Source organism: Galleria mellonella, unplaced genomic scaffold (genome assembly GCF_026898425.1).
Source record: "Galleria mellonella isolate WM207_F2 unplaced genomic scaffold, CSIRO_AGI_GalMel_v1 utg117, whole genome shotgun sequence".
In the NCBI taxonomy this organism is placed as follows: Eukaryota; Metazoa; Arthropoda; class Insecta; order Lepidoptera; family Pyralidae; genus Galleria; species Galleria mellonella.
The window spans coordinates 5494619-5518232 of NW_026441980.1; the positions used below are offsets into that span (position 1 = coordinate 5494619).

General features: G+C 36.6%; 2 protein-coding genes across 5 annotated transcripts in view; one reads left to right on the forward strand and one right to left on the reverse strand.

Moving 5' to 3' along the window:
* LOC113511794 (dual specificity protein phosphatase Mpk3) overlaps positions 1 to 17418 on the forward strand; it is a 35483-nt gene extending 18065 nt beyond the window's left edge. Inside the window, exons 3-7 of one of the 2 annotated variants that reach the window (XM_052896815.1) lie at positions 10691 to 10871; positions 12257 to 12395; positions 12810 to 13045; positions 13174 to 13223; positions 13314 to 17418. In XM_052896815.1, the coding sequence (XP_052752775.1) occupies positions 10691 to 10871; positions 12257 to 12395; positions 12810 to 13045; positions 13174 to 13223; positions 13314 to 13407 (700 nt within the window). In that variant the 3' untranslated portion in view covers positions 13408 to 17418. Of the gene's footprint in view, positions 1 to 10690; positions 10872 to 12256; positions 12396 to 12809; positions 13046 to 13173; positions 13286 to 13313 lie in introns of those variants that run through there. The other variant, XM_052896811.1, reaches the window with a different exon arrangement.
* Positions 17419 to 17641: 223 nt separating this feature from the next.
* The window catches only part of LOC113511792 (afadin), an 87238-nt gene continuing 81265 nt past the window's right edge, over positions 17642 to 23614 (reverse strand). For all 3 annotated transcript variants that reach the window (XM_052896795.1, XM_052896790.1, XM_052896807.1), the window contains 6 exons: positions 23425 to 23592; positions 22391 to 22620; positions 21063 to 21210; positions 20388 to 20506; positions 19521 to 19656; positions 17642 to 19283 (listed from right to left, as the gene is read on the reverse strand). In XM_052896795.1, the coding sequence (XP_052752755.1) occupies positions 19239 to 19283; positions 19521 to 19656; positions 20388 to 20506; positions 21063 to 21210; positions 22391 to 22620; positions 23425 to 23592 (846 nt within the window). In that variant the 3' untranslated portion in view covers positions 17642 to 19238. The remainder of the gene's footprint in view (positions 19284 to 19520; positions 19657 to 20387; positions 20507 to 21062; positions 21211 to 22390; positions 22621 to 23424; positions 23593 to 23614) is intronic.

Genomic DNA, 23614 nt, shown 5'->3' on the forward strand with positions numbered 1-23614 from the left:
AAAATGAATGCCAACGACTTCTGTTCTTTCATTAATAATAATTAAGCTTTTAATATTATAAGCTTAAGCTCAAGAAGCATAACACAATATTCGAAAATTAAATTTAAATAAAACAGAATTATTTGTTTTATTTAAAAACAGCTAATACTAAATATGTTGCACTTTGCACAATTAGAATAGTGAGAATGGCTGCCCATGGTCGCGTCCTATTAGTGCGGCGGTGGTATGACTAGTATACTCTTAACGCTAATACCAGTTGCATAATGTAAATCTAACTTGCAAAATCTAATCTAATTATTAACATATACAGAATGCGTGCACAAACTTAGACGAAATTAATATAAAATTAAAATGTTTACCCCAATAGGAGACAACCTATATGTTACGTAAAATCGGATGAAATTTTTTTACATAAAAAAATACATTAAACTACATAATACGTAATCGGGTATTCTGAGGACTGAGATAATTATACCAGCAGTATATGTAAATAAACGAAAATCACTAAAATTATATTAAAAGCAGTTACTTGAAAAAAAGACTACGAATACAAATACCGAGTAATATTAAACAGACAATTTGCCATGATATATCCCCATACACATATATATTATTGTTTGTGTCCCCATTTTCATTATTTACCTTATTTATTATCATTTTTCAATTCCCCTTGTTACCTGGTAACGTCTATACTCTTCAATCATCCATTGAAAAAAGAAACCATAATTATAATTTGTACGTAAACATCATATTATTATTCAAATTGCTTGTATGATGATGTTTTATAGTATTAATATCCTCGTAAGTAATTACTTATCGATATATACTACACTGTATACATTATTGTGTTATTGATAGAATTCTACAAGTGTGGATAGTATACAAGCATTCATAGAGCATTCTATTCCAATGAATCAATGTCAAAATTTCCATTCATACGCGTGGAGCATTTGTTCAGCTGGTTGGTACCAATGGATTTAACACGACAGTGTTAATTACAAAGTTTCACACACCACCGCCAAAATTGGTAATAACAGATAAATGTAGAAATATAATATGTGAGTAATGTTATGAAGACTAAATGTTGAATGTTTCATTACTTCTAAAGAGATATTGTTTAATTATTACTTCGTCTACGACTCTGTTTTGTAACCATCGGCAATGGATAGGGTAATTAACGTGAACAACTTTTCTCAAGGAACATATTCTTACCGCGCCATTGACGCACTGTTGTTAGTGCGTAAAAAAATGTTTGTTTAATAAACCTCATTCATCATACGGATTCGTGAGAGGTAGGCTTACATCAGCGTAAGTTCGGCAGGCAGGCATTGCGTTGTCGTCGTCGCGAACTGCTCACTGCATTATGAACGGTGAAATCTAGCATTACGGACTCAATGAACTGCGCTCCATTCATGCGTCGAACGCGCATGCGGCCTCCACCGTTCACTATTCATCATTTCGCTGCGCAAAATCACGCTACACAGCTATCTTATGTTAATGGAATTCAGTCTAGTAAGTAACCATATCTTAGTGAATGAATTAATTCAAGTATTTTGTGGAATTGTATTCTATACAACTCATCGTCATGCACTAATATTTTCAATCTTCACTAAATTGTACACTGTTAATTAATACTTGAACATTATAAGATTATTTACAGTATCAACTCGATCTTATAATACTGTATAAAGATAAGATAATGATAATAATGTTGTTATTATCTTATTATTGTGGGCTAATCGAAGTTAGTTTCAAATACCTTTAATATCTACCCTATTTAATTGTAATACAGAAGATTTATTTTATTGTTTCTGCTTCCTTTGCATTTATTCTTCCAATTCTAATTGGATCAAACGGCCTGATCGCGCCCACGTGTGCTTGTCTGACGTTTCCCTTTCACGATAACGTACCTCAACTATAAATAGCAACATTCAAATTTATGGTGTAAATGTAATGGCACCCACGCGAGCGAGCGGCGCGCGGCGAGCAACTTGCAACACGATTAATTCGAAGAGCCCAGTCTATACTCTACGCCCTCTATGGCGATTGCTTATTAATAATAGGTCTCTTATTTTATAACTTAACTACAGAAAAAAGATTCAACTGATGACGATGATAGATTCATTCTTCAATGATTTGTATCTACTTAAAAATTTGATATTTATTGTCCATGTAAAAATATTCATCTTAACATTGATGCGGAAATCCAAACAACTATTATAGTGGTTGTCCCTCCGACAACCACTACATCAGTCATGATAATTATATATTCACTGGAAGAGAACAATTACACTATTCCTCGAAAAACATAGTGGAATTTTTCAAAATTTTTGTATTTCAATCTTGTCATTACCCTATGTTAGTATTGGACATTTTTATTTTTATTTTTATTTCCATTTCATTATTATACTCGAATTACGTATTCTGTTGTAATTTATTTATTTGTATCAACTGAACTGTAATCATTTTGTCACATATTCATTACCCTTATCGAGACTTAAAAAGAAAGTTGATAAATTAAATCCAATTAGTTAATAATAATTATATAATTATTGGTGAGTTTTCAACGCATCGTGTTCGCTGTTTAGTAAAGTTCACTAGCAAATACTATTACTCTTAATGTTTTAACATGATAATATTTTGAAATTGATTTACATATTATGACCACATATGTATTATTTTGTAATTTGCCCATCATGGCAAAATGATAATGATCGAATTAAGATCATAGAACAATTAACTGCATCTAATAATAGGTATTTTGGAACTAAAATATTCATTCTATGCTTTTACGAACCCATTTTGAAAAAATATCCAATATCTCACACAAAGAACAACTATGCATTTTTTTATATGCACCTTTGGCAATATTAAGCGCTTGTCGCCTTGCATCAAAATGTCGATTTTGACAAGGCCTTTGACAAGATGCAATATGAAAAACTAGTACAGTTAAAGTTTACATAATATTGCCATATTTTGCAGTCATATAATATACAATATTATTATAGGTTGGTACAATATGAGTTAATTAATGCATAGTAGCATTACCCAACCCCGTTGTACCGAGTTATACAAAGAATTATATGTAAGCAGCCAATTGCATCTACGTTAGTTACAAATACTACAGAATTTTGTTATACCCAATTAAAGACAAAGGTTACATACAAAAAGTATATTGCGGTAGGTACGATTGTGCCCAATCGGAGTATGATCGGTTCGCTAGTGTGTAATAAAGTGATTTATGGAGTCTGCAAGGATGTTCACATTCCAGATTGTAGCGTAGGCCGGGTTAAGCCGAGCTCGCTTACCCTCATTAAATTCGCATTACGAACTGTGACATTTTTCATCGGCCCGTTGTGCCGGGCAATATTTCAAAGATTTAAAAATAATCCGATAGTGGATTATTTCTTAAGGTCAGATGTTTATCAACAGCGTTTAGTAAATTTAGCCCTTATAAAACTGCCATTGTAGTTGGTCACGCGACGCACACTCTGTGTCTGCAACATTGACGTTGAAAAATAACTACACCATATAACTTACTTAACACGTCACAGTTCAGTTCACATATTTATGATACTTATTAACAATGTAAGTATGTATGCGTTCTTTGTAACGTCGTATAAAATTACTCATCTGGTATTATCTTAGAGTTGCGAAATTAATGAAGAAAACATATTTTATAAGGTCATATACTTCCAGATAGAAAATAAATATTATTGCTTTGTTTACGATGTTTTGTTAAATGTATACAAATATATTTTCTTCAATATAATAATTACAAATTGTATTTACAATTTATTCCGTACCATATCGTCTTATTTTCTTTCAATATTCTTGTTATAAAGTTAATTTTTCCGTTTATTTACATAAATCAAAATCTATAAGAGAAAAAATAATATAAAAAGAAGTGAATGAAATTTGTAACAAAATCACAAAATGGCAGACTAACTAATAGTTACTAGTATATTTAACTTAATTAAAGTTCCTGTCACTTCTAATCTTGTTACAAAAAATTTTACCATCTCGTATTGTACTACGAAGTACTACTTATAAACCACTATAAAAATGAAATTTTAAATGAAACTACTATAAAAATAAGACAAAGTAACTCCTTTTAGTTTCGTCGCAAACGGGTAAAAAGCTTACCTCGCAGAATACTCCTGTACAATGGTGTTCGCTGAACTAATATAATAATGAAAAGAATAATCTTTAAAATAGATAGCGTGGTGAAATGCCCCACAAGTTAAAATAATAATCTCTCTAAGATATTGCAAAGCCTACTTTTACGGCTTGTTGCATAGAATAATCGATAGCATTCTCACAAGTTCTTAAATACTATTGTTAAAAGGGAAAATGATCATAAAAAGTACTCATTGGAGACAAATATTTTCTATCATTCTCTCCATCTGTAATGGCCTTATCCAGGTAATTATGTTATTATTTCTACTAAAAGTATATAAAGTCAACGTATAAAAACTCAACAGATGAAAAGACGCCTATAGACATGAACATGACGAACATGATAGCTGTATGAACAACAGAGACAAATTGTAGTAGAACCCATGGCACCCTTTTAGTCGTATGTGCATTACCACTCCTTAGTACTAAATTGCTAGAATGCTCTTTTTGATGCTTTTGATGGATTGCAAACTTATAATGCTATTGTTGTATTCTATTGGTAAAAATTTTGTTAAATAGAAATAGATAAATCTTGTCAACTTTAAGTTTATAACATTATACACAATCAACCATAATCAAACAATCGATGGATGGTTGTATTTTTTTTTTCTAATTTCTATAGTTTAGTTTTAAAGGCTGGAAAACAATATTGACTACTGATAGTATAAAATTATAGCCATTATTACAAGCATGTAATGAAGTCACCAAAATTAATATAATTTGATATAAACACATGGAGCGCTTCCGAATACACGTCATACATTCGTCGCGTTTCCTCTAAGCTAATAAATGCAATTTCCATGATGTCACTCAGCATGATGAAACCCTGAGATCCTGGTGGCGGGCAGGCGTAGGTTATCGGTGGTGTGACGTCACTGGGGTTGACGTCAGCTGCTCATCGGTCGCACCGTGTCGAGAGTTCATTCACGAATTTATCCGAGCACGGCCACCGGTCACCGGTCACGGCCGGCGACAGGATATATATTTCGACAACAATCATTAGTCTATTCAGCACTATATCTGATATTTCTCCATGACGAGTTATTTACCATAGCAAAGGCAAATGTTTGCGTAAAATAATAATATGAGGCCATCGGCGGGCAATATTCATGTTTAGGATATTTGTATTATGAAAATAAAAACTAATAGGAGCACACTCTGAGCTTCACTTTAATCATTATATTATAATATACGAATATCAATGTTGGAGTGTATGCACCTGAGTTCACTACGGAATAGAAACATAGTCCTATTCAGTGGCATATTCAATTACAACCTTAATTTGTAGAGTTTGAAACACATATATTGAAACCACAAAGTTTTAAAATACATCGATTTTCTATTTTATATTATGAATAGGTTATCCTCATTTGACTTATATTTAAAAGCACAAAAGTAATTGTCACTTTTATGCACTGGCGAAATAATATTACGCTATAAATGTAATTTTATTGCATTCATAAAAATATCCTATTAATTTATATTATTAGGCAGTTTTCGCAAAGTACTCAGCTCACCGACTACATATTCTATGTGTACGTCATTCAACCGAGGCTACCTCAAAATAGAGCGTTGGAAAATTTACCCCACACACAGTGTAGGTGTGCGAGAGTAGCCTACGACCTCGACACACTTGCTTAAATACAGTAATTCTCAAGCAATGTCAGGCATAATTCTTAAACAGATTAAACTCTATGTGCATAACTTCTGACCATGTCATAAAAACAGAATTCAGACAGACTCTTTGTTCGGGCGACTCGGCTCGTTAAAAATCCTGCCAGGATGAGAACTAACGAGACCGGCATTAAAAAACCGTCCCTTGCAGGCGGTCATTGGCAGCCGGTGGGTCGGTCCGCATTCCTGTGCGCCAGCGCACCGCACGCACTCGCACGCCCACACGCACCGGCCGACCGGCCGAACTCACTCTACACGCTACTAACCGACCTATAGATGACGAATCCCGCTGACGTACAAACTGGCCGGTTAGAGCATATATACAATTCGGGCGAGTCGGATGCCTCCGAGGAGGCACCGCCACTCCATACATATTGAAGTCGTTCATTAATAACACGGCCGAGCGCGTCACGACTTCCGGTGGCCGCTCGAATGCTCGACACCCATCGCTATTGAAATACGCTTTCAATTCGCACGTAGCTGTTGTCAGCCACACAATGCTACCAGCCCACCACACCAGTATACATGTTCCGAGAGCAAATATTGTTTTGAACTAAATGAACGACGTGCTCTTTATCAATGGCGTTATAATATATTCATAGTCCCGATTGTATCTAATCGGCATCTATTGCTCAGTCCAAGCCGGTCTAATGAATCGAGATCACATGTAGGTAAACGGAATAGTGTCGTTGCCATTATCAGATCGTTTGGAATGGCGTCGGGGCCGCGTGGGCGAGCTCCCCTGAATGGACGTGTCGGATGGTCGTCGCCCACGCTCAGCCCACGCCGCACGCTGCACGCCCTCACGCCCCACGCCCCACGTCGCACCGGCACCGGCACCGGCACCTACCATGTGCCTATGCCTACTCAGGCACATAGTACCTGCTGTGTGCTACCCACTCGTTGTTCACTGAATAATTATCTAGATGACCAACCGACCACCAACGCTCGTATGGCACTGATCTAATTTGCTGTTATTGGCAGCGACAGGTAGTGCTCCATTGGTAGCGTTTTATTAAAACGCGGTTTGTACATAACTTTTATACCATGTCTTTAAATGGGTTTAATGATTGAACTCAATTGAGTTAATAAGTAAGCGTATGAACTGTTCGTTTGTAATATTTTCATGACTATTAAAAATACCTAATTTAGTTTGATCAAAATAGTCGAAAAGCACAAGGACGGGCTAATTTATGTGATTTCATAAAAATTTTACACGAGTGAAGTCATGAGCGTCACAAAATAGTCATCTTTGAGGTTGAATATGGTAGAAAATATTATGTATGTACTGGTTACAAGTATGTTTTTCATTTATTTTAGGTTCTACATTTTAAGAATGCTTGTCGGCATATATGCAAGTTCGGTGTTGGTCTTATGAAATTTGATGTAAATCTTATGAATATTATTGAATAGCATAAATAATAATAATAATACCATAATCGAAAGTGATTGGCCTCTGATCGTGTCGTTTCGACGCGTAGGTGTTAGGTATGTTATCAACATTTTATCTATGAAGCGACTGGACGGCAGGCAGCGTGCTCGCTTAATTTGATTGCTTTCAAAACAGCAAACTGAATGGCGGTGAGACGATTGAGAGGGCGAATTTGGAAAAGTGTCGCGTGGGAGGAGACGCGTTGGAGTCGAGGGGCACCGTGAAGGCCGCGGGAAACGTGAGGGGTGAGGGTCGTCGGGCGAGGGGCGGGGGAGGGGGCGAGAGTAAGGACGCGGCACTGTGTGGGCGGCCATTGAGCCGCGGGGGCAGGTTGAATGGTGAACCCCCGGAGCCTCTTCCCCCATTGAGCAGCCCGCGATCGATCGCTGCCTCCGCCCGGCCCGCCCGGTCTGCCGGGCCGCGCCGCGCCACCCAGCTACGAACCGATAGATAAGTTTTGAACTTACCGCGTAAAACAATGCTATTTTAAACGTAATTCTCCCTTAGTGAAACATTCAGAACACTAGAACACACAAATTTTAGAGAAAAAAGTATTTATATCTTGACTGGACTTCTGATTATTCCAGTTTTTCATCAAGGCAACTTGCACTCAAATTGAGTGTGCACTGTGAACATAAAATTGATACAATTTTGAACTGTTTTTGACTTTTCGCGTGTCTACTACCTAGTTGATACTCTTCAATCGGTAAAAAAAGAATAGCTGATAGAAACATATATTAAATAACAATAAACAGTACAGGGGAGAAAGGGATTGTTGGCAATGGAGTTTGACAGCCCCATTGCCAGCAATATGCCCTATTAGGTCGACCTCCACGTGATCCCCCCTGGAAACCATCGTGAACAATTCTTGTTGAATTCGTCACGGTGAGCTAACTGACCTGCTTCATCCTCACCTATCATCCTTCACTGGTGCCCCGCCGGTGTATACCAATAGCGCGGGTGGGGTTACCATTCCATTATGAAATTCCATTCAAAAATTCCATTTAAAAAAAATTAACAGTATAAAATAGATAACACTAAGAAAGGAATTTTTAAGACAATTGACAGCAAAGACAGAAAGATCTGGAAAAAATATTTCTAATGAATAAGTCACATGTAATTTTTAGAAATATCTACTAAAAATTAAGTGAAACTTTCATAAATAATGAGGAAGGTTCCTTAGCGCATCCAGTAATTTATGGCTTCATGTATACGAGTGGTCACCATGCCACCATCACGTGATTGATACTAAACGCATTAGTTATACTGTTTAATGGGTAACCTTCGTTATTGGATTATCTTGTTCATTAGGTTTCGTTACAACGTTCCAGATATAAACTAACGAAAACTAACTCGGAACTTAATAATTATATTATTAGTAATCTGCAAGATTACATAACAAATTAGTTATTAAGTAATCATACATGTTATTATTATATTATCGTAGAGCAAGTAATCAAGTAATAATATGAGTAAGATATTGTCTAATTATAACAACATAATATAGGTAAATAATATTATTACAATAAACTCGTATTTCGCCTGCTACTTCGCACGAGTGGGATTCAGTAGAAAACCAATGAAATAGGACCACTTCTTGATGACGTGTAAATATCTTCCAACCATAATAGCAACCAAACATATACCAGATTTGAAGATAGACCTTCAGGAACAGAACACAACCGCATCCAGTTTGATGCATTAATTTTTAGTGATGCCGGAACTAACGTGCTTACAGACAGATTAAATTTCTAAAAAACATTGTTTGGAATTCTACTCCTATTGCTCTTATTAAGACCCCTCATATCAGTTTTTTTTTTTTTTTTAATATGACTCATTTACTTCGTCTAGTTGCAATTTTATTATTAGTCAGATGTCTGTTGCTTTACATATAGTTGATAAATATGTAAACTATTTTGTTACTGTTTGTGAAAATTTTTTAGCGGATTTTTATAATTCCAGTTTAAGTTAGTAGCTACTATTAGTATAGTCCATAGTATAGTTTTCCTGCAATACATAAATAAGCTTGTTTTATATCACAATATATAAATAAATATAAATTTCTTCTTCCATTTCTGTTTGTAATATGAAAGATTAGATTAGACTACAGCATGGGGTTCTTCAAAAGGGGGGTAAAGAGGTTTCTTCAGGGTCGGCAACGCGCGCGTAATACCTCTGGTATTGCAGGCGTTCATAGGCTACGGTAACCGCTTACCATCAGGTGGGCCGTATGCTTGTTTGCCACCTCAGTGGTATAAAAAAAAATTTCTGTATTTCTGGTAGGTCTTTATTACCATTCTATTACTTATTTAAAATTTTAATTTCTTTTATAATATTCTGGAATCTTGGTATCAAAATGACGTTTCTATATATATATAATACTACATAATTAATAAATAAAATTTATTAATTAGTTAACATTGTCTAATATTATTTTTTGTGTGTATTATTAAAAGTGACGACGTCACAGATTGACAGTCGTCGACAACTTTGATGGTGTAGTAGTTTAGCATCGCCATACTTTCCAATGATTGGAAGTTCAATTCTCATAAAATTCAAATGTTTATTTATTTGTATATTGTATTTGTTTATGTGTGTATTGACAAAGAAAGTACGTCGCAGCTCTCTAATATCAATAGTACATACTATGCGATACTTAATTTGAGACTAATATATTTTGTTTTTATATACAGTGTTGTGTATATATATATAAAAAAAAATTGATAGAATAACAGACATATTCGTCACGCGCACAATATTTTACCCCCATAAATTGCGTTATTCACTGTATTATATTTGACTAGACAAATAATTAAAGATTGTGTCCCACAAAAAAAAAACAACTACTTTTGTATTTGTCAACTCTGGCAAAACTAGTTATTTAAAAACTAAGCTACCGAACCAAATTTGATAAAATTTCTATAAGACCCATCTGTAAGTATTTCCTTTCAAATAAAAAAAAAAAAAAATAAATTGATTTAAAATTTACTTAGTTATGAGGTAACAAACATAGAAAAAAATACAACCGAATTGAGAATCTTCTTATTTTTGAAGTCGGTTTAAAAAGTACTTCAAGGACGACCCCTTATTTACTGATACTCTAATAACTGTTCTGCAATCTAGGAACAAAAATACAAAATTGATTCCAAAATTTCGTAACTTCGGAATCAATTTCGTATTTTCGGAATCAAATTCATGGTAGATTTTTGGTAATTTCTACATGATCTTGAAACATACATATAGATAAACAGAAATAAAAAAACTTGTTTCGACTTTTATTGTTCTTATTGTGACCCATCATTTTTTTTTTTATAAACTTTTCTTACAGTACAGATATGTTAAAATAATACAGGTTATCCAAATAGAGAACAATTTCATAGACAACGTTTGTTTTTAAATTTGCAGATCACTTCGCATCTCGGGTTCTGGCTGCGAGGAGGGCCTATCGTCGGGCTCGTCGTCGGAGTGCGAGGAGGCGCACACCCAGACACAGCAGGAGTTCCCCATCGAGATCCTGCCCAATCTGTACCTCGGCAACTCGACCAACAGCGAGGACTGCGACGCCCTCGCTAGGCACAATATAAAGGTACGTTCTATAAGCAATAGTGATATGATAGAGAGGTACTCTATCATATATCGAATGTTTTTTATCCGATGACAATGGAATGCTCTCTCTGCCTGCACTAACGGTATATACTGGAAAGACACCAACAAGGAATGATAGGTGAGAATGAAAAGTGATGAATAGATCTGGAATTCAACACGATGGTTTGCAAGGGGGCCACGTGGAGGTCGACCTGATAGGATATATTGCTAGCTAAAGGACTGGTAGTCTGCATTACTAACGACCCCCCTCCCCCCCCCCCCCCGTCAGAAGTATTTATCAATTAATAATTCTGTGGTTAATTAAAAATTAATAATTCATTTCACCAATCATATTAGAATACAACGTACGTGAGTTTACTACTATAGCCGTTCGAGCCAGATTTCTTATATTAAATACGTATAACTTATCTTTCTGGTTGCGCAATGCACAAAAAATGAGAATAGACAAATCTATTATCAGTAGATGTACGCACAATGTGAAGACGTAATTTTGCCTCCAATTATCAAATAGGTGTCATTAGAAATCTAAAAAAGTGTTACGTCAAAAGAGCTTTGACGCAGAACTTTTTTTTATATTTTTTACGTTTGATTACGTCTTTATCAGCGGCATGGGCGAAACGTCACGAAAACGTTCGCGCAAAAGATCACATTGAAAGCTTAAACAATAAGCGCAAATAATTAATCGTAAAATAAAAAATGTATAGCAAAGATTTTATATTTAAAATGTACTAGAGCGCTTACTTGTTTTGCATTTAATTGGTTTCAAATCCGCAGCGATTGTTAGATAAAATTTATATACGTAACGTAACATCTGAGATTAGATAAAAATATTTTTATGTAGATTGCTGCTTCTGTAGATTACTAGGTACTTTGATATTCAATTCAATGGATTTATTTAAATATTACCTTTTGCCTGCGATTTCATACTTTTAGATTTTGTCTATACCGAATTTTATATTCGACTTTCAGGAACACTGTTGTGTTGATAGCGCGATGTTGAAACAAACATAGAGCCATACAGAAAAAAAAATAGTTATTAGTATCTTAATAAGAGCAATAGAAGACATATTGCTTTTATTAATACTCCTCATGTCAAGTTTTCTTAATTATTTCATACTACAGACAATGTCTAGTTACAGTTTAATTATATGTATGTATATTGTATATAGATTGCAGGAAAGTAAAGTTGTAATTTTGCCTAAAAACTGTAATATGTAAGCTTTTTTTTTTTTAAATAAATAAACTACTTAATTCATGCTACGATTGCATCATACTCTCGCTTGTGGTTCGATTATACGACACACTTGCTAGATTTTTATCATTTTCGTTTCTACTTCTAATATCGATATTAATATCTATTTGCAGTACGTACTGAACGTAACACCCGATTTACCCAACACGTTCGAGGCAGAGGGGTGCGGCATCAACTACTTGAAGATACCTATCGCTGACCACTGGAGCCAGAACCTCGCCGTTCACTTCCCACAAGCTATACGGTTTATCGGTTAGTAAGGCCTATATATTACTATGGTATATTTAGTAACTATTTATTAGTAAGGTATAATATTCATAATATATTTAAAGAATATTTTGTGGTTTTATAGATAGCTCTTTAATTTTTTATAGAGTCACCTAAGAATCAAATTAAATGATCTCTCACCAACTCGTTAAACACATTTTGCATTTCTTTTATGTTCACAAAAATACGATGGTCACAATATCAATGAATTCCCTAACCGCACCTGTATGTATTGTTGTAACCATTTGATCTGCTGAAATTTGATTCGTTAAGTGTGTTAATCATACTGATTGGTTGAATCAATCGATATGGACTATTTATTTTCTATGTTAGAAAAAAGTATTCTGTATATTAATTATTATTTTCATCGTATTAACTTGTAACTTTACAACACCACAGAGGAGGCGATGTCGGCGCGGTGCGGCGTGCTGGTGCACTGCGTGGCGGGCGTGTCGCGCTCGGTGACGGTGACGCTCGCGTACCTCATGCAGCGCCACCGGCTCTGCCTGCGCGACGCCTTCGAGCTGGTGCGCAGCCGCAAGACGGACATCGCGCCCAACTTCCACTTCATGCGCCAGCTGCACTCGTTCGAGCGGGACCTGGGCCTCCACGAGCACAGCGCCAGCCTGAGTAAGGTCTGCATTGTATCTACGTCACACAGTTAACGGTTCGCCCTGCGCGGACGTGGCGGACGCGCAGAGCGAACGTCGCAGCGGTCGCGCGGCGGCAGGCGAGTGTGTGACGGTAGCGTGTGTGGGCGCAGGTGCTGGCGGAGCTGGGCGTGCGTGAGCTGGAGGCGCGCGGCGGCGAGGCGAGCGCGGGCGCGGGCGGCGGCGCGGGCGGCGCGGGCGGCGCGGGCGGCGCGGGCGGCGCGGGCGGCGCGGCGGCCGGCGCCGGCCGCGTGGCGGCGTGCGGCTGCGCGCCGCCGGCGGGCGTGTCGCCGGACTCGGGCATCGAGTTCGACCGCTGGAGCGCCGCCCGCGACACGCCGCAATGACAGTTCTTCACGCCGCCGCACCCGCGACACCACCCCCCCGCCTGAACCGCTCGCCCGCCGCTGCACCGCGACCTGCACCCTCCTAGCGGCGGAGCGTTTCGTTTAGGTCATAACGTGTAGTCACTAAATTGTACAAAATCTTATTAGACGCGGTTGCGATTCGGGAACCCCCGAATTGAAGGACGATGGGAACGTTTGCGGTGACGCTATCGCGAGAACGCCACGAGAGCTGAACGCTGTTCGACTGCGACTGACACTAGTGAACGGATGTCGTAAGATTAATTTGTTTACTTGATCTATATTTTATTCATCGAGCATCATTCATTATATGACAGCGAGAATATTTGTATGTAAATTGTAAAGTTATCGACGACGAGTACAAAATTGTGTGGCGTTTTTCGTGTAGTGAAAGCGTGAACGTTCAGCCTTGGATTTGTAACAATATTCCCTATGAATAATTACTTCATTTTAATATAATAATATAGTACAAGTCATTAGCAAGTTTAGGCGACATTAATATAACGAGTACGTTAGCCGTGTATAGGTTAGCACATACATTACTCGTAGAAGCGTCCCGCGAGCGAGCTATGGGAAGCAATAACTTTAGGAACATTTTTTTGTGTGTGTGTACCAGTGATTCATTCGATGAGCACATTTGATAAACAATTATAGTCGTTCCCGCACGCTGCGAAACCTTTTACACCCATACAAACATATACATAGCATAGGTACTATAGTGGTGCACTTACATTATAATGGAGATGGACGAACCGAGATTGATCTGTTTATTAGTGCCACAAAATATATTACATAGGCGTAAGTGAAATGGAATGTGTGTATAAGATATACGTTATACATATTGTTTAAGTCAATTTTATAAGTTTGATATCAATATAAATATATATTAGAATATGGATACACGTTTTGAAATGCATTCCCTAATATATCTTCCATTAAAGCTGTGCATTTGTGTCCATTCGAATTTATTTCAAGACTATTTTTATATGATATATTATGATTTGATTTATGAATAATTTAATTTCATGAATTCATGTATCCATACAATTGTGTTGTCCATAATTGTTTTCTCCTCTGTGAGGGGATGAGAATATAGCGCCTCCGCCCGCGTCGGCGGCCGATATTGTGTGCCACATACATTTATATTATTATACTTACATTATATGTATACACGAGTATGATTTACGGAAGCGGCATTTAACAGAGCGTTGTTTGTTACAAATTATTAATAGATTATGTATATTTTTCATAGACGGTTCTAATGAACGCAGGGCTTCTGATGACTCTTCCATTGTTGAATATTGTATTGGTATTAATGTGCGATTGTGCGTGTGATATAAATACATACGGTTAGATATAGTTCTACATAATATATTATAAATAATGGACAGTGCACGGACCACTACTGCTGGTGCTTGTGGAGATGTGATCTAACATACTTGCATTTACTTTTCAGTTTATATATAGATACTGTGAACTAATTTAAAATTTAATGTTCGAACATCGATCATCAATACTACTAGACGTCGGCGTCGGCACAGTATCATAAACAGTCGACCAAATAGTACCTCACTTGCAACGTGAATTCTTATTTTGAATTTGAATTAATTTGTTTATTATAGAAGTTTCTTTTAAATAATATAATCGGGCGATGGTCTTTAGTTCTGTTTTAGTTAATGAGACGTTATCTAGTGAGTATTGATAATCGAAGATTATATATATATATAGTAATAAAAATTGACCAGGAGATCTAATATTTATTTTTGTACCTTTTGCAATGTTTCCATCTGTATTTTAGTTAGATACGCAAATGGAAAACTATGACTGGTCCGTTTTGTGTAGTGGATGTTGGTGGAATTAGTTTGTAAAATTTATATATTTGTTTTCTGTAACGTATTGTTAAATGTGTATTTTTCTATTATTTACAATTACAATTATTTACGGAAAAATTACACAGTAAAGTGAACAAAAGCATCGTTTTATTGTTTATTTACAAATTAATTAGAATTATAAACATCACGTGTCGCACGGAGCATACTGAAGAAATTACAAAAAATATACATATTTGATAAACTATATAGGTGTTTTACAATGTGGCAGTATGCGCGACGTTTGAACCAAATTGTTTTTGTTTGTACATACAAGTCTAATGAAATTATTACATCACTTTTGTATATAATAAGTGACAGGCAAATGTTAAGTATGTTAATTAAATGAGAATATAGAAATTGTTATTGTACATTTGTTGTAGAATTAGGTATGGTATTCATACGTATCTAATAAATCCTTTATAACAAATGCTATCAGCCAATGTTGAATAAAAATTATGTAATTATTGCACCGTTATCATTGGTCCTTGAAAACTACGAAGAGAATTACCGATGTTCCTATGGATATTATCGTATTATACCTACCGTGTACAATAATAGAGGATGAAAATTTTCCATTTGCAAAATGCATATGTGCACACAGCAGGTGTCAAACTAAGCTCCTAGTGACTAGTTTCTAAGTAGTATAGTAACGAAATGCAGTAGGTATAATTAACACAGCACTCGTGTGTATATACGTTCACTATGCTAGGTTAGTCCATCGTGTGGTCAAAAATGTCTTATATAATACTTTTGGCTTTTGAATCCAGTCACTAGTCACTTAGCCAGTCGCCTGCAGTGCGCACATACACCAAAGGAAGTAATTATGATTTGAACATTAACCAGTGCATAATATGGAATATAACAATGTGACCTGTGTATTATTTTTATGTAGGCTTATATTCTTTAGTACCTACTGTTTAGCTGTACAATTAGTGATCAATTCCGATACTTACAAATAACATGAGAGTAGAAAAAAATATTTTTACAGAAATTATTACGAAATATACTTTTCCATTAATAATGAGTTAGCACTTATTCTAGCGCTGGCGGCGCTCACTGATGGGATGTCCTGGGGTTAAATCAAAAATACTGCTACTGCATTATTCATAAAAACGTAATAATTTCTATAGTATTTCATGTGTTTTGTCACTTTAATTCAACTTAGATTGTGGCTCGAAATAATGAAACACATTTTATTACATAATTCACGCTCTTATGAATAAGATGGTTAATATTTAATGTACATTATCATATTTATATTATCCCGGCATGTCTCAGTGTTGAGTCATTTATATACTTTTTTATATTATCATAACCTAGAGGATCATATAGGATCAGGATATTAACGATGTAGATAATACAGGACTCTGCATGCCGTGGCAATGTAAATATTTTGCCGCGTTGTCCGGTCGGTGAGCGCCAACCCCTTTATAGCTAGTATAAATCAGAGCTACTAGTCTACAATGAAACTGTATTGTTTCATACAATTACTATGTTGGAAGGCTTAGCGAAGTAAAGAGTACATACTACGATGCGTTTCTATTTTTTTTATAAACAAACTCATACCCCATCATAATCCAAGGAGCGAGACACCGAAATCTCACCAGTAGCAAGCGGTATGAATGAATTGTTTTCTATACATATGAAAATAGAATTATTTTACTTTTTATTAAATCGATATCACTTGTATAAATATTAACTATTTAGAGCATTTGCAAATTGTCCACAGGCCCGAAATGTATACTGATTTAAATAAACATTTCTGAATTATGTAATGTAATATACACTTCAGTTGCACCTAAAATTTGTATTTCTAGACGTAATGTAATAACTCTATTATTGTAGTGCACAAATTATAAACGTCGAATGGACACAATAGTGACTAATCAGTAGTTATTGTTGTGACATCGGTGTTTAAATTAAATCACATAATAACGTAATGTAATTTGTATATATTATTATCGTACGTAACAGCTCTGTTTAAATGTAATTAAATACGTGTTAAACTGACGATGTTGATAATGGTTTAGAATCTTTTTAGTGCTTTTTCCTAAAGGTACCTAAAAGCCACATGGCACACGTAATATTAACCTCAAAACAAAATATAAACACTGTTAAATGATTTTTGTGTTTTATTTTCAATATAGCATATATCAGTTGTTCCTATATCTAAACTGATACTTAAAACTAATACCGATAAAATTTTGGGTTTTAGAAAAAGAAAAAAGCAGGCGACGATAAATAATATCTTCTTTACGCCAATGTTTTCGTCTCTTTCATTAACGCTGAATTCTTCAAATCTAGTCTTTCAAGTTAATATTAAAGGAGAGAAATGATAACAACGCTCTTGTTATTTTATTTATTTTAAGAGTTGAAATACAATTTTTACTGTTAATAGCAATACAGATATCAAGTAGTTTGTATAAACTATTCGAATTACAATTGTATAATAAATTGAAGCTATAGACCTAATTGTTCAAGTGTATTTACATACATTGTAATACCATAAAAATATTCCATTCTACAAATAAATCTCAATCTCTTGCTAATTGACTATCGTTGGGTGAATACTGGGAAAATGTTAAAATATCCCCCAGGAACTAAACTAATTTATCCAAGTAGGCCACGTCTCCTCTCCACATTAAACTCTGGATATAATTTTAATCTTTAAATAAACATTTACATATACAAACAGGTATATAAAACCTTGTAATAATTATAGGGATTTCACTACCTACAGTATATACAATAAAATAATTGGTGCCTTAAGATGTTCACTATATAAAATTGCTTAGCGACCAGTTAGCACGAACTCGACCCTCAGGAAATTGCAACAAGTCGACATTCATACATTCCAGAAATCAACGTCGAGTTCAAGCTATCCAGTGTTGTGACCTTAAAATTGTGGATGCCGTTAAGTAGGGAGTAATCCGTGAACGCTCACTTTGCCACAAGGGGATACGTTTTGGCACAAAGATGTGCTTATATTTTAACATTAAATTATTATATACAACAAAGGCTTCACAATGATTTATTGCTTTTTGTTGAAAGTCAAATATAGTATGAAATATAAAATGTTACTAAGAGTATAAACGTCATAAACACTGTGTTATACACATAACGAATGGATTCCAGAAGATTTATAGGAATGATTCTTAATATAGCAATTCAAATTAAGAAATAAATACTCTTTGGAATGTAACGAAGCTTATAGATGTAAGTAGACATGAATAAAAAATATAGTTGGACAGCACAGTTTAGGAATCACGTAGGATATGTAATAATATTAACTAAGGTACTCAAAAAGGCACCCGCCGACTTGGGAATCATTATATTGGTCTTCTCTAACAATAAATTTCTATCATAAGTATAAAAATGATACTGTTTACACATAGTATTATAATGGCACGTAATTTAGAAAAATTAAATTACAGTTTCGAACGTGCCGTCAATATGTCCGTCCGTACACAATATAATTAAAATATATTTCATTTTGGAATATAACCAAATAATAATTTATCGTTAGCATCAATATGTTGTCACAATAAACTCATTGCACTAGCTGCTAAGGCGACACGTAAACGTCCATTAAAATCCATTACCATAAAAATATATTATTATCCGTTTGACCGAGTGCTTATCATCTAGATTGACATGTAAAATTGGTGCTATATTTCAGTGAAGGCATATCCGTGGACCACGCTTGTGAATATATGTCATTAGTAAAAAAGCTCTTGCGATTCCGCTTCGCTGTTCTCAACTTTCAAAAGACGGATGTTTTCATAAGGGTTGTATCGATATATCGTCTACTTTCTGTATCATTAATAACAATTCATAGTTGTGTTTATACCATATTATAATACTGAATTTAAAGAATATTTTAAAGTCCAGTGAATAACATAGCAATATAATCTGTTTTAATAAATAACAGCTGAGAGGTCGTTAATGTACTGCATCAATGTCCCGCTGTGCGCGCGATATTTTTACCTGCATACGATAAAAAAATTAATTGATTATTGAAAAATGAAAATAAACAAGTAAATTTTTCAATTGAATAAATTTATTCTACAATTATATTAATTACTGTTAACTATATGTTCAATATAAGTTATGAGAGTAGAACAAAGAAAAATATGTGAATTTAATTATTATTTTTACGGTAGCTATTTTCTGGTTTAAAGTTACTAGATTATTAACAATAAAATAACGTTTATACGCTTATACCTTATCTTTGGGCGTGGAGCTTTCGCCCGACTCTAGTGCGAACATTTTCATCTTTTCCTTAAAAGAGAGTTGTTCTGGTATGGGCGTGGTGGTGGCGCGCGCCTGCTGCTCGGCTAGACGTCGCGCACGCGGGTCTCTATGGACAGTAAGTATGCCAAATAATTACAACTACGGTTTCAACCAGGTCTTAACATATCCCTTAACCTAATAAAAAGGGGAGAAAAGGATTGTTAATAATAATTCAAATGTGGCACTGACAGCTGCACTGCCCCTCTTTTTCATACCACACAATGCGCTGTAGAACAACACATCACGTATATATTACATATGTGAATGTGAAATAGGACTCCATTGGGGGGAAAAGATTGTTAGCAATGGAGTTTGACAGCCCCATAGCTAGCAATATACCTTATTAGGTCGACCTCCACGTGGTTCCCCCTGGAAACCATCGTGAACAATTCTTGTTGAATTCGTCACGATGGGCTAACTGACCTGTTTCATCCTCACCTATCATCCTTCACTGGTGCCCCACAGGTGTATACCGATAGCGCGGGTGGGGTTACCATTCCATTATCATCCATTTTAAAAAAAATAGGACTCGATTTACTTAGCACTTAGCCTCTAATTTGGGCCGTTGTGCGTATGAGTTGTGGCTAGTACAGCCAACCTAGCTCCGCCAAGGAGCACAGAAGCTTCCTGGGATCTTCACAGGCCTCACGGAGTGACCACACCGTTCCGAGGATTTCTAAACGTTAATGGGCCACAGCTTCACATTCCAGGATTACGTAAGCAGCCGTTTTTCGGCATTGAAACAGCCTCGACATAGAGAGCTGTTGTATATTACATATGTAACACATAATTACGTACCGGTAGACCTCCTGCGCGCCGATGACGCCGGGCGTGTGGCCATGTGCGGCGGCGGCTGACGGCGTCGGCGTCGTTGGCGACGGCAGCTGCAGCAAGCTTTCCGCTTCCTCGATGAAACGCTGTAATTGTGAGGGACGGATTTATTTATTGCACCATACATACACTACTATACAATTATCGTGAAACAAAACAGGCATAATCAAATTCGGTTCAGACATTCTTGAGTGATATAATAATGAATAGCTTTTTATTTTTACAAGCTTTCATTTAACTTGCGCTATTTGTTAGTTCCAATCAATTCATTCTTCCCAACTGATTTTGCTGAAATTTTGCATACACCCTATTTGCAGAGAGTACAATATGCATTATAAAATAATAAAATATTTTCAAAAAGGCCGCACTCACAAAATGGAACGATGTATATCTTGTCTACTCTTTTTAATATAAATATCAAATGAAAAAATTTGAAGAGTAAGAAACGATAAAGTAAATGCCATTATTATAAATGATGCTAGTCACAAGATTAAATTTTATTATAAAATTTTCTTTTTAAAAATTATTTTAAATATATATTATTATTTATATAGACATATAGTGTAACAAAATTGCATCAAGAAGTTACAACACAACTAGATTTCTTTTTGATAGACATTAAAGATGACAGTAAGATCGTACGTCGGGATCTTCCCTGTGCGGCGCGTCGTGCAGCGGCGGCGGCGAGCTGGCGGGCGGCGCGGGCGGCGCGGGCGCGGGGCTCGCCGCCGGGGACGACGCCGCCCGCTCGTGGAACGACACGCGCTTGTCCCGCTGCGACCCGGGCGATCTGTTACACAACATTTTCATATACATACATCCTCACCACGGGGAGACTTTGTACAAAAGTCGATTGCTTGCGTACCTCTGTCCCATTCATGTTTCAACCGTGAAGCAGTTGTGTTTGCATGGCTGTGTTTCGGTTTGAAGGGTGGGATATGGCAGTGAGTTTACAGGGTACAGAGGAATAACGCATGGGGGTATCATGGGCGAAACGGTATACTCTGTTATGTCCATGGTACAGCTCATGTTTATAGGCGACGGCTACCACTTTCCATCAGGTGGGTCGTCAGCTTGTTTGCCATTCTTAGTTGTATATTTAAAAAAAAATATACGATTACATATATGGAAAACAAAACTGAATACTATTTTCCGTTTTTTCTTCATGGTCTACGTAGTGTAACTACACGGTCAGTTTTGTAATTCGAGTTACAATAAATGAGAGTAAAAAGTAAATAGACATAGTAAAGTTAAAATAGGCCAATCTCTAGAAATCCATTTATAAGTAAGATTAAATATTTACTACTTCCGATGTGTGTTTATAGATTAGTATAATATTGTACATGGGGGGAAAGGGATTGTTAGTAATGGAGACTGAGAATCCCATTGCTAGCAATATACCCAACCAGGTCGACCTCCTCGCGGTTCTCCCTTACATGTCATAAATCGCCTGTTTTCATTCTCATCTATCACCCTTCACTGGTGCTCCACCAGCGATTCAGTTACCATACCATTTTCACCCATCTTAGTTACATTAATCATTACAAAAAGATACATGTCAAAAATCGATATTCCTGTTTGTCACGTTATCGAGCGAAGTAGCGACGAGAGCGGAAAAAAATAGATCAGCATAGATCTTTAGTGAAATGTATTGTAAAAAAAAAGAACAATGAAAATTTAAGTATAAACTTTTCTATTACTACATGAATAAAAACGTGCGGCCATCCACATGACAGATCGAACCAAAAAGAGCAGTAATAACCAACTAGATCACGTTACCTGGGTTCACTTTCAACAAAAGACCCTCTCACGTCCCAACTTTCAGATGTTCACCTACTATTACGAATATAATATGGGGTCATTTAAAGCTAGAGTGAATAAGCATTATCTGAGTTTGCGTGTGTATACTTTAAACATTGCCGTCACATCAAGAGATAATATTAATTAAATAACAAAATGGGAGCACTGACTGCGGCGGTGGATGTTGCGCCGGCGGCGGTTGCGGCGCGTGTGCGGCGTGTGCGGCGTGTGCGGCGTGTGCGGCATGGGTGGTGTCGGCTGGTGCGTCGAGGTGCCTGGCGCGGCCCGCCATCACCGCGAACGAGGAGCCGCGCGACGGCGGCGCGGGCGGCACCGGCGCCGACACCGACAGCGCCGACACGCCGCCCGCCACCTCCGACACTCTCTCCTCGGCGCTCGTCTGCACAGATACACAGATATATTTTCAATATTATTCCACTTTCAAAATAAGAATTTGTATACTACTAGAAAGGGGCAATGGACTGGTCACATAGCTCGAAGAACCGATAACCGATGAGGAAGAAAGGTTCTTGAGTGGCGACGAATAAACGCAGTGTACGACTCCCCCATTAGATGGAGTGACGACCTGTAATGCATTACCGGGAGTCAATGGATGCAGGTGGCTCAGGACCGTTCTTTATGGCAGTCTATGGGGGAGGCTTATGTTCAGCAGTGTATGGATAATGACTGAAATGATAATGATGATACTACTAGGAGTGGTATATAAAGCTACTACTATAATTAAGTTGCCTCGTACCGTTCAACATTGACACGGCGGTCTCTTTAGCAACAGTTTGATATTGTTGTTATGCGTCTCTTACGCCATAATTAAAAAACTGAGTAGCAAATGGTTGTACTCATATTTGTGCACTTCTCGTGATTTACTCATTTTTATAACTCGTTTCATGAAAACATTGCAGTTCCGATTCCTTCCCCATATCAATGTCTACTATCTGCTCTTAGCGATAAAGTCGCCCATTGTTTTCTCACTGTGATTATTTCTTGTAATTGTTTCTATCTATAATAAGTTTACTATTGTAATCTTTTGGAGGAAACAATAAAGAGTATCTATCTATCTATCTATAATCCTAAACCTTCCCCAATATCCTCAGCCTTTCAGTTTCGAATTGTGACTAAAAAAACGTTTCTATACAGTAAAAGTGCAATATTATTTAGGTCTAAAGGCAACAACATTACACGGTACCATTTCATGTGCATATCCGTTCGAAATTTCTGGCCTCGGGTTGGTCTTGAGTATGGACTTGGGCGGCGGCGGGCGCGGCTCGTAGTCGGCGGCGGGGGGCGGCGCCTCCTCCTCGGACGAATCGCGGGACTCGTCCTCGAGGGCGCCCTCTGTGTTGCCACCCTCCTCCTAGTTACCAAATTATCGGTTA